A 12,930-nucleotide genomic window follows, 5' to 3' on the forward strand; every position below is an offset into this window, starting at 1 on the left:
TTCGGTCGAAAGAAATTTGCTCAACTCTTGATATCCTTAATGCTAAACAACTTGCCCTTATTGATTATGCTGTCTAGTTTCTTATAATTTATTGAATCAAAAACGGTTCAGCATTTTAGTTGATAAAATAGAATCAGACAGACAGAATACAATAGAATAGAGACAGTGGGTGTGTTTCGTATTTGTAGTATAAAGGAATAGTGTTCAAGTGTTGAGTTTTATTTATTTTCTTATCATTTCAATATATTTTTTAATTCTTGACTACTACTTTTTGATAAATATCTATTTATCATGTCTCCAGAAAAGATGAATAGGTGATTATATAATTTCTATAGAGTTGTGGTTCTTTATGAACATAGAAAAATAAAAATGAACTGGAACAATAAAAAATATTTATTTTTAAACCATTTATTGATGCTATTTTCCAGAATTGGAAATATTTAAAAATTATTAATATATAGGATGAATAAATATTTATTTACATAATAAATTAATTTCTAGACTTCTAATGTCGGTAATCCCTCCAGCCTTGGTACGGCAGCGGTGTGATGAGATCCCGTCTCCGTCGATGATGACCGTGATGACCAGCGTATATCACTTGGTGATCATCGTGATCGTCGTGTGATGTCAGTTTCTTAACTCCTACAATTGCTGACAGCATAAGGGCGAGCGCGGACGCAGCTAGCGCCTGTGAAAAGAAAATAGCATAGTTGTTAACTGAGGTAGTTGATTTCCAATTTCTAAGGCGGTGTATAAATATATTGACTACATATAAACTGCAATTTTTATAACGTAAATATGTTATTCAATGTTATAAATATAGATATATAATGTTATATTTCTAGATTAAAGTTCATTCAATGAAATTGGATTTCGCTTAACCTTCTTAAAGTCGATTTCTTATTGTTTCTAGTAAGTTCCAGATTACTTATACCTTGTATAGATTGCATCTTAAACCGAAAGTTTGTCTTAGTAAGAAAGGAGAGATTCTTTGTAAACCAGTTATGGTAGCGATAGAACTAATGGAAGTTGTAGAAGAGCCATGTTCAAGAAGTTTAGCTTTGGTTAAACTTCTCCTGGAAAAGTTCCGAACCAGTAACGACTTCACGATACAAAAAACTAAATTTGAAATGTTTAAGTGCTTCAAAACGTACTCCTTCATTGCTGATGTCTTGTTTTTGAAATTATATGGGAAACTGGGTAACTATTTTTACCTTTGCGCTAATGAGATCTAGGACCTTAGCGGGTATTCATTCAAATAAAACTAACTTTTTTCGGATTACTTGTGTGATTACACATGTGAATCCACATCTCGTCTGCCTATTATCACGGTTGCTGCAAAGTAACCTAAACGTAGAGAGTACGTAGTTTTTAAAATAATAAAATACGCGTAGTAATCCGAAAGATATTAGTTTTATTTATCTTTGTGGTCCTTAATGTTATGCTTTGTTGTGTTTTATAAAGAATATGTTTATGCCATAACTTTAAGGAAAAAGTTGACAATATTTATCTAGGTATATGTTGTCATGTTTAGGACATAATAATGTTCAGCGTTTGTAATACTTTTATTATTGTTTACGCTTCATTGAATCCAGCGTCTATAAAAACACAAAAAAGGTGATAAAGGAGAAAAAAAATATGGAAAATTAATATATATATCATATCATGATGATGATATTTTGTAAAATCGAAAAAAATGGTAGTCGTTTGATTTACAAAAAAATACCTTGAGTTGAAATTGGAATAGAAATTACAATGAAAATTTCATATACCCGAGCAGGATTTACACAACTGGAAGTTACTGTTACAAGTGGCGCGATCCGTTCTGTACTAATTACAATAATGTACTATAAAAGTTTGAATTTTTATGACTGATTATAATTAATTGTAATATTGAACCATTGTAACATTGTTAACAACATTTAAGTATCGACTTGTTTTTGAAAACTATAAATATTAGCTGCAGACATTTTGTAGGACATTAGTGGAAGTAACGCTGAACATTGAAAAACAAATTTGAAACTGCCCTAACGCTACATACGGAACCTTTTCGTTTCTCAATCAATAATTCTTCGTACATATTACGAGAATGTAAGCTTTTGGTATTGAAGGTATTGAAGAACATCAATTTAATATTTTCGCGAGTTTTATTCATTTAAATGAAACTAGTATTTTTCGGCTAAACTACGCGTGAGCGGTACGCCAGAAAATTAAGAAATCGATGGCGGTAGGTGATAAATAACAAGGACCAACTGACAGACATTCACATTTCGTCTGCCCGTGATCACGGTTGCTGAAAAGTAACCGAAACGTCGGGAGTATGTAGTTTTTTACAAAAATAAATCACGCGTAGTTCATCCGAAAAATACTAGTTTCATTAAAATTTAATATTATTTATTTAAATTTTAATTCATATATTACATGAACATAGATTTAATTTTAAAAACATATTTGGCTTTTGTTTAAGCTATATAGTGTTAATATAATTGTCCAATTATGATATTAGAAATGCTACCAAACGGCCACTTGCTATTCAGTACGGAACCTATGGTTTTTATTTTAAACTCGCACCTGACTTATTTACATTTTTGCATCCATCTTGTTTCGCCAAATAAACTTATTTTGTATAAGGAATATTTATATAATTTAAATGCTATCTTTTTATAATTCTTCTATAATTATGTCTGCGATTCTGTGTTGACAATCATTTAGTTTTCAATACCAAAAGATAACAAGGGAAAAGTCTGAAATACATCGCAGAACGCCCAGTTAATTGATCTTTCTTAAATTTTGTCTTATATTTTCTAGAAGGTTCTTATATAACAATAGTTATAAATAATATTTTACGAATTATACTACGCGTACTTTATTTATTTTTTTTATTTTAAATCTACACGTTTTTATCATTTTAAGAAACTACATTTTTAAAATAACAAAAAACGCGTAGTGTAATCCGAAAAATATTAGTTTTGTTTAAATGAATACCCGCGAAAGTCTTAGATTTCAATTAGAGGTTATGAAATTGCTGGAATACTTTGAAAATTTAAGAAGACTTAACGACCAACTATTTTAACGGTTTTAATGTAGGTATTTTTTTCTTTAGCTACGGCTTCATTTGCTTTGGAATCACGGAATATTTTGCTTATGTCAATATTTTTAATCGTTTCGCGAATCATAATATTGAGTACCGTGTGGAGGAAACACGAAGGAGTTTTTTTGAATTGTGTAAATGCGTTTTGTTAATTTTTTTTTTTTAAAGAAGACTCTAGTTAATGTACCTTTTTGGAGCACGTTTCAAATAACTGTCAGTAGTTTGGCAGCCGTCTGTCAGTTGTTGAGACGGACTGCACAAGTTAAAGTTAGTTAATAAGGAATGCAAATTTCTAAAATAAGTTTGTACATAATTTATTTGCGTTGTTTAACTAGTATTTGTCTCAATCAGGGACCTTTAATACAATACAATGGTAGTCATTGAGAACCTTCTACAGACGTTGATGACATACCAAAGATATCTTCACTAGTAATCAATAAAATAAATGTACCATAGTACAATAATAAAAAAATGAATGTAGATTTTAGTAAAATTTCATCGTTATTCTTAATACAATCTACATTTTCTAAGGTTGGCACTATATGTAAATTTGAATACAAAATCCAAAATTAAAAAAAAAAAAATCTTAAAATTAAAAAAAAAAACTCTAGTTACGTATTGAAACTACCAGTGTTATCTCCACGTTTCCCCGCAGGAAATAAAATAGAGTCCAACAAAAATTTACATTTGAAATCGTTTGAATTACCATCAGCTATTCCGTCACGGAGAACGAGCAAGGAGGTTTCAACAAGCATTCACTCTTTCCAATTACGAATCCGATATCTAATTATTGAATTTAGATTACATTGTATTAATTGAATAATTAGGGGCTTTCTATTTGTCGTAAAACATGCTCGCGTTATTTGTTTTATGCTAGTTGTATCTATTTTTAAGCTATGGTCTCATATTGTAGACTTTTACTTACTGCTTTTTGTGTCAGACACGTCAAATGTTAAATAATGTATAATACCGGCGGGTTCTTTTCATCTGTGGCACGGAAAGTAATTCTGCGGTTTAGTGAACATAAGTTGGTAATAATTTTATTTTAAACTCTTGTAATAATCGGTGTGTTTAAAAATAACAAAGCCGACGTTCATTAGAACGTTGTAAGGTCAGATTAAGAGCCAAATGAAGGAATTGCTCATTTGAATTTGTGATATTATTAAATTGATTATAAATGTTTGTAATATAACTATGCATTAGTTAGTTAGTCATTACTCGATTATTGAAATAAAAGTAAATCCAACTGACATCCGTGCATTAAACATTTATATAAGTATGGCAATTTTAACAATTTAGGTAAATTCAGACTCAAATTACTATTTATTAAAATTAATAATCATGATTTATAAAAGATAATACTTTAAATTGTACGCGAATCATGAAGATGTTATGTATAAGAGGTTATATGTTTACAAAATATATGGAGTTTATATGGGAAAAGAGACGAAACCTCTCAGCATTCCATGGATTCACCGTGCGGGTGCCGGATCCATTGCGTTGCAGGGAGAGGAGCTTCATCAGTGCCTGGGTCTTGCGACGCAGGTGTAGGTTTAAAGAGCCCCTATCTAACGAGCGTAAAACGCTCACCTCCTCTGTCCAAGCTCTTCCTCTACCTGCCTAAATTTGAAACGAAACTACTAGGGCTGCCTTCGACGCATGTTCCAAGTTCTATTTTCAAAGTCTTACTGAATATTATAGAACAGTTTATCCATATACTAGGTACCAGCCCTGGCTTCGCGGGGGTTCTTAACAAAAAATATAAAAAGCCTATTTAATTTAGAGAATTATTAAACTTATATTATGATAACTTTCAAATGATACGTCTGATTTAAACGATTTAAAAAGTAATTTACAGATACTGATGTAGGATTGAAAACAAAGTAATTTATTTTGATAAGATTTTGTAAATAGCTTTCAAATTATCGCTTTAATTTTTACAAGTTGTAAAATGGATATAGTATGTTATCCTTAAGGTATAGATATATGCCACCGCGGACTTTTCTGTAGACCTATATACTTCCACAATATATTATTTTGTTACATTTCAAACACTTTAGGCAGCGTTTTCGTTAAAAGCTCTCAGACGGCTCATGTTTTCCCCACACCTTCAACAAATTTCGTAATTTACACACAAGTAAATACAAAAACTTAACAAATTATATACTAAAACCTTCCTCGATAATCAGGCTATCGAGTGGTGATAACTGTTTGAAAATCGGTGCAGTAGTTTTTCCGTTTATCGCGAACAGACAGACCGACAGATGCGGCGAGGAACTTTGTTTTATAATATGTATATATTGATAATGAATACCTTCATGGTAAGTAACGCCAACCCTCCTATACCAGCTGCTCCCATGGTCTTTGCGAACATCATGCCAAGTAGGGCCAACGAACCCCCTCCATCACCTTTGCCTCGACCAGTTACTAAAATAAATCATTTAAAAACTCAATACAAATATTTTTACTATATAATGAAGTCCGTTATTTATTATTAATTAAATTATAAATCACAACTATGCAATAGTCCCAGCCGTAAAAAACATTCTTAATTTCCTTTTATGTAAAACAACGACATTAATCAAATCAAACAAATACGTTAAATGAGACGTTTCACAAACTTTTCCTCTCGTGAAAACTCTTGTTTGTGTCGTTGTCGAACTGAACAAAAAACCACGCTCCTCTATTTTGGTTAGGTGAAATTTACTCTGTTGCTATTCCGATTACAATGTTATTTTTCTATAGAAGAAAAATTGGAGTGTAATTTTCTTTTGCGGTCCGATTTTGATAATATTTTACGTGAATAACATAAAAATTTATGACACTGTTGATTTTAGCCGTTACCTAAGACAATAAAATTCCTTCAGTAGTACAAACAAATAAAGGTTAATTTACACGAGCTTAACTCAAGAGATAATTCTAATTTCGAAAGACACATTATTGTAAACAAGGTTTTATTTGATAAATAGACTCAGGCTCGATGATCTGTGGACAGTTAATGAACCATTCTGGTGCAGTTCAGGAAATCGGTTTTTTTATGAAGTAGACGAACTTCTTGTATGTAATTAATTGCTTGCTTTAATTTTGGGAATATAACACTTATATAAATATAAAAAGCTGGTAGAAATTATATCGAAGTTTTCTTCGTAGTTTTAACAATATTTATTTAAACTGTTTTTAAGTTTTTAAAACGGTCAAAAATTTTCTGATACATTTACTTCCACGTTAAGAAAAAAATATATCATGCTGTGTAATTAAAATTATTAGTTAATCGTTTTTTTTCTGAATGTAAATATTTTTCAGAAACATGTTTAAAATATCTAGATAGCTTCAATGCCATGCTTAAAGAAACCATGGAGGAGAAATCAGTTTATTAGTCCAGTAGTTAAATGTTTAATTGTTATTGCATAAAGGTCCCAAATCACCCTAAATACGGGCAGGAAGGGAAGCCGGGGAGTTTTAGTGGGTATTCCCAGTGCCAATACCACCAGGCGCTGGGCGATCCCCACACAAAACTCACTGTCGAGCCAGGGCAGTGAGCAGTCTGTAAGAGGATTTCTCCCCGAAAAAAAAAAAAAAAGGTACATTATATAAAAGGATGGAACATGTTTGTAGATTTCATTTTTGCGCTTAAATAATTTTACATCTGTTTTTTAGCTGGGTTATCTTTTAATACCTTATCTGTTAAAAAAAAAACAATCGCAATTGATTTAAACTTTCAATGAGTTATAAATATTTTTTATACGTCGTAAAAAAAGATCACCAGAATATTAATTCCATATTTGATGTATCTCAACTGAATCTGACATATATGTACTGTCATTAGGTTCTGTTAACCGATATGGACTTTTATATTGAGGTTGAAATAAAATCAAAGCATCTGCCAACTTTGTAATGGAAACAGCAATATTGCAGACACTAGACGCCTTTCAGCAAATGGATTTCCTATGTAGTCTTTTTAATGTCTTATTGTGTTCAAGCTCCTGGGGCTCTCTGGACCAAGGATCTTATAACAAGTTAGGAATAATACGGGTTGAATATGCGGTTAATATCTGGCAAATTGTGTTTAATTTAAAAAAAAATATTCATTGCAATATAAGTCGTATATAACATTATATTATATGTAACATTATATAATATATAGGATAAAATTGTTGTGAGTTGAAAAGCGAAGATTGTAATATATTTATTTATTTCTTGAATTATTCCTATTGAATGGAATAATATGAATGTCCTTAGTATAATAATTTTTATTTAAATTAATTGTGGCAAATAGATAAAGGATGTTGGACATTTTTTTTATTACGGCCTACTTTTTTAGAAATATTGGACTAATCCTTATTTGTTGTTTATAAAAAATATACTGTAAAAAATATGTAACCGATTTAATATCAAAAGTAAAAATACAATTTAAATATTAAGATGCCTTATTAATAGTGTTACTTCAATACGGTAGTTTTGTGTCTACATTGCTAAAATAAAATGAAAAGTAGTGAAAATACACTCTATTAAATGAAGAAGTAATAATTATTTGGCATAGTGAATTTATATGTATATATATATATTACTATGTTATCAGGTTGTATCTACGGACACATTGGAATTTAGATAGCGTCATATTAAAAAGGTATATAGTATATTACTTCATCATATTAAATTCATAAAGAGTTTTATTTCATTATATGTTTTCAATATTATTTTATGAATGCAATCAGTAGTTTTAGTTTAACAATAATAATAGTTTCAGGTAAGATTTTAAGTTAATAATTATCTAGTTAAACTTTAAGCCATGGTTAAATCATTTTTTTTACTTTTTGGTAATGAAAACTATGAGTAACAAGATTTTTCTAGATTCACTATTAAATATACATAAGTACCTGGTTTTTGTATGATAATATAAAATTATCCCACCTTAAAGGCAGCCTTTAAAAAAGTCTTGGTTGAAAATTTCTAGTATTCCAAGGTAATTTAAACAGATTTTTTTTTTTGAAAATGGTTATTTCACCTAACCTAATAGGCTATAGATTAAGATCTAAATGTATGGAAATAAACTTATCTAGTTTTAATCATGTTCGTTAATTGTATTTTTTGTTTGCAAAATGTCATAGCGTCAAATATATCCGGAGAAATATATGGAAAATCTGATTTTATTTACATAAAAGTTAGGGATAATCCGTTTTGTTTTAATACTTAAGTGGGCAAAAATTTAGAGATAAATTTACGCAGCACTCGATGCAAAATATATTTTACCATCCCAATTAATTGCTTGTTTCATTGTTTATTTGAACATAAAAAGATTTGTGCGATCGACATAAAAATGAACAATGAACAATCACTAGCGAACATAACATTATACAAAAAGTTTAAATAATAAAATGGCGAATAAGAGAAAAAAAGGATGAGAAGAGGAAGAAAAATTTAGAAGTTTCTGGAAGAATCTACATCGTCTGAGACCGCTAAAATTACTTTAACTGATCATTCAACCTTTGAGATAATTGCCTTTTATTTAAATAAGAGATATTAACGTTTTTATTGACGTTAAATGTAGCAAAAGTAATTTAGTTTTAAGAGCTTTAGCTAACGCCTTGCAAAAGACTTTTTGAATTTAATATATACATTGTTGATTATCTTGCTCCAATACAGTACAGTACAGTATAGTACAGTACAGTACAGTACAGTACAGTATAGTACAGTACAGTACAGTACAGTACAGTATAGTACAGTACAGTACTGTACAGTACAGTACAGTGCAGGACATAGATTCTCGCCGATAGGCCAGTACGGTACATAGATGCTGGCCTATACTAAGGTTTAGATCTAAAGTTCTTTTTAAATTATGACACATTTTTTACTTTATTGTACTCGGATAAATATCAATATATACCAGGGTCATGTCATTACTATCAATAATATAAACAATCTGAGAACAGGTATGACGAGCCATGACAGTTTTTTTTAATATATCCAAATCATCTCATCTTCATCTTTTATCTCTTTCTTTCATTTTTTATCCTTTATCCTTGAATTGTATAGGTCTATAACCAGAATTTATAATTTGCTTTGACCAAAGATCATTGACGCTAAACTTAAGACGTACTCGCTATATACAATCTGAAGCTATCTTAATACTGTGGTTACGTCTAAGATTTTTATGCAATAATATATCCAATGTCTAATGTCATTACAAATTTATTACTGAAATATATAAATCTACATCATTTATAATATTATAGTATTTAGGAAAAAAACCGTCTAAAATGTATTGTTATAGATAATTACTTTATTATAAAATTCTGGTACGTCATTTGATTGCAATATTTCGTTGTTATTGTGAGTATCGAAAAGCATTTATGCTTAGAATATTTTTTTTCTGTTACCGTCACAAATATTTTTCGCTTATTTTAAACACACATTTCCATATTGGGTAAGCGAGTTATTAATTATTTATGATAATTTATTATAAATATCTTAAATGCAATGTGAATGAAATGTTTTGAAATTGAAAACAAAACTATGATCTAGGTCAATGACCTGTTACCGAACTTACCAGTTGTATTCTTGGATGATTCATCAATAGCTTTTAATGATTCTGACATAATTCTGGTCAATTTATCTTTTTCTATCAAACTTGGCAGCTTAACGTAAAGCTCGTGACCTTGCAGAAACTTTGCCATTCTGTAAAACGGTGAATCACCCAAAGATCGTCCTTCATCTAAACTATTTGTTACTGGAACACCGACTAACTTCACACCTTCTGTCAATTGAATGTCCCCGTCTAGGAAGGAACCAAACACCACAGATACTAAAGATAACGCTACGAATAACCGATACATTTTGCTTGATCAACGTTCGAGAATTAAGTTTAAAAATGAATAATGAAACTCTTTTATAGTGATAGCTTTCAAAAAAATGAACAAGTGCTCGGCGCGAAACGACAAATGATATAAAAAAAAAATATTGTGGCGCGATTCAACGATAGGTAGATTTTACAGTCTGATTCATATTATAATTAAATGTCATCAACAAGTACATTGTAGACTAAGTGTCAGTAGTGTTTTCTCCATACATTGTTAAACTTTCCTATAATTACACTTGCAATTTTAAAGAAAGAAAAAAAATTATAACTGTGAATATCCGCGTGTGTGTGTGTGTGTGTGTGCGTGTGTAAGTCATTGTATAAATTAATATGTATATAAATAAATTATTTTATTATAATTTTAATTCGTGAAATTGTTGCAGAATGATTCTCACTCAAATACAAAGAATAAAAAGCGGTACAAATAAAACCAAAACGATAGTTTATTCCAGATTTTGATATAAAGCTTCTGGATGTGACGAAAAAGAATGACACTAGAAAATAGCCACCTATCTTACATTTAAGTATTCGATTGTCCTTTTAAATTACTTTCATTAACAGTACTGGTTTTTAAATAAGTTTTATAATAAATATGATTACTTAATATAAATTTTATAATAACAAAATCAAAAAATAACAATTGTGAAAAATACATAAATTTAAGCAAGAAATAACAAAAACGTATTTTTATAATTATCAAAAAGGAGTTGTGATGGTACAAATGTAAATCACATACAGTTAATGATTCAAATTAGATTCGTAAGAAATATTTGAATCGTTATTATTATTTAATTAATTAATTATACACAATTATTTATAAAAATATTCGTCATATCTAGAATAGTTGAAGCTTCGTTACGTTTCCACCGGCTACACCACGTATTTATCTTTTTACTTATAATCAGGTGAGAGTGAGACAAGGTGAGACCTTAGAAATGAAGGGCTCGTTAATAGAAAGTTAAATTTTTATCGAAAATTAATTGTTTTCATAAAATAGTTTAAAGTCACCGTTTCATTACTATGTTTTTATTAAATAATAAATTTTTAGATTCTATTTAATTTCAATTTAAACGGATGTGAAAGATTTAATCAATCGTCCCGATTGGAACAGGATTTGAAGCTACGATTTACAACATTGCGTATCCCAGTACATTTGTTAATTAAACTATTTTGCTTTTATACAGCTCCCCCTATACTATATACGGGGGGAGCTTTCGTCTACCATGCCACATACTTCAAATAAGGCATTAAATAGATCCAAATCAATCTGGTTCCCCAGGTATTGATCAAGTAGTCTCCGATCGACTGGGTTGATAGTTAATAACCATTTCTTTTGATGAAATTAAGAGATGTGACACCAAAAAGAATTCTTACTATGAGAAAACATTGGCACATTAGCCGAGCCTTTATATACAAACACCAGATACATTTTTAAGTGACGGAAACTCCTTAACAACTAATTAAATATTGTGGTTGACAACTAGATAAGTGTCTCAATAAATACAAGCTTCAAAAACTAGTACGCTAAGGAGTAAGTAAGCGTCATCAAGTGATAAGAGGCGTTTTCCTATGTCTAAATCTAAAAACATTTAACTTAACTCAGTTTTTTATGCTGCAATAAATGGAAATGTACCAGCCGAACTACATACATTTAAGTAAGTACAGTCGTAGATGGATGTATATTATTTATTATTACAGAGGTCGCAAGGGAGCAATCTTCCTACCTAATGGAAGGTAGTCACCGTCGCCCAGAGACATCTGCAACATAAGGTCTGTTGCGGATGGGTAGCCGACCTTGAACATATATTAAATTGGGAGAATTAAGCGGCTTTGATAGTCATATTCTGAGAGACACCTATATATTTCACTTTAGAAAATATGCATCGGAGATTTCAAGTTGTCAAGAAAAACCTTATGATATATTCTCTGAGAATGCTTAGAATAAATTTATTAAAAGGCTTTATTAATAACACATGCATACAACAATAAACCTATCTAATTTAGTCTATTAAAGTCTCAACCAATAGCCTTGTTGATTTAAGAATCATCGTTAATTATATAATGCTTAAAGTTTTCTTGCCAAATTAAAGAATAAGCGTTTCTTGTCAAAAGAATAGTGCTTATGCGAGTAAGTTAATGTTGCAGTTTGTCTTTAAACAAACTTTCATCACAAAATGTTTGTCTATCATCACAAGATCTGAAAGTCGACAACAAGTTTCAATTTCAAACACTTTTTGTAGCTAATTTTTAAGTACTAACATTGATTTAAAAGAACTAAATTCCTGCGAAAGAATGTGAATATTGTCATTATATTTTAGACAAAGAAATTTGTTGTTAATATTCTTGTAGCCTCCAAATTATATCAGCAATTTTCAAATACACATTTATTACTGGACATAATCTCGGTATTCATAAAGTTTCAAGGTTTGACAAAATACTCGAGGACAACTAGATACGACCTCGAAACAGATGTTCTCTTTCTTGAAGTTTAGTGATATGGATACTTCAAGATTAATATCTTGTTATGTATTTCTTTATTATTTTTTTTATGTGAGATGTGGTAATCGAGCAGACGGCCTACCTGATGGCCAGTACTGACCGTCGCCCATGGAAATCTGCAACATAGATGTTGCGGATGATTTGCCAACCTTGATTGTTGGGGAAAAGAGACGGACGGGAATAAGGAAATGGCAGGCAAGAGTGGGAACGGGGAAAGAGCAACCGGCTCTCTCACTCATCGGACGAAACGCAGCCACTAAAGGCTGCTTCACGGCGATCTTCTGGGAGAGTGTGGTACTTCCCCGGTCTGAGCTGTAGTTATTTGACCAAAGGTAGGCTCTAACACCTATGAAAACATAGTACTACTAGTACTACCACCTAGTATTGACAAATATTAAAAATAAGCCTTTAAGACTCAGAGATGAAGAAAATTTAGAAAGATAATATACCCAACACTGAGATAAAACAATTGCTATAAATCATT

At 30.5% G+C, this 12,930-nt stretch overlaps 1 protein-coding gene across 1 annotated transcript; it reads right to left on the bottom strand.

Annotated features, from left to right (window-relative positions):
- Positions 1–449: 449 nt before the first annotated feature.
- LOC116774813 (uncharacterized) lies at positions 450–9,930 on the bottom strand. The gene is made up of 3 exons (XM_032667577.2): positions 9,639–9,930; positions 5,406–5,518; positions 450–688 (listed from the first exon to the last, which is right to left on the bottom strand). Exons 1-3 carry the CDS (start codon positions 9,922–9,924, stop codon positions 506–508), a joined length of 582 nt encoding a protein of 193 aa, XP_032523468.2. The 5' UTR covers positions 9,925–9,930; the 3' UTR covers positions 450–505.
- Between the last annotated feature and the right edge of the window lie 3,000 nt (positions 9,931–12,930).

Source organism: Danaus plexippus, chromosome 23, assembly GCF_018135715.1.
Source record: "Danaus plexippus chromosome 23, MEX_DaPlex, whole genome shotgun sequence".
Lineage (NCBI taxonomy): Eukaryota > Metazoa > Arthropoda > Insecta > Lepidoptera > Nymphalidae > Danaus > Danaus plexippus.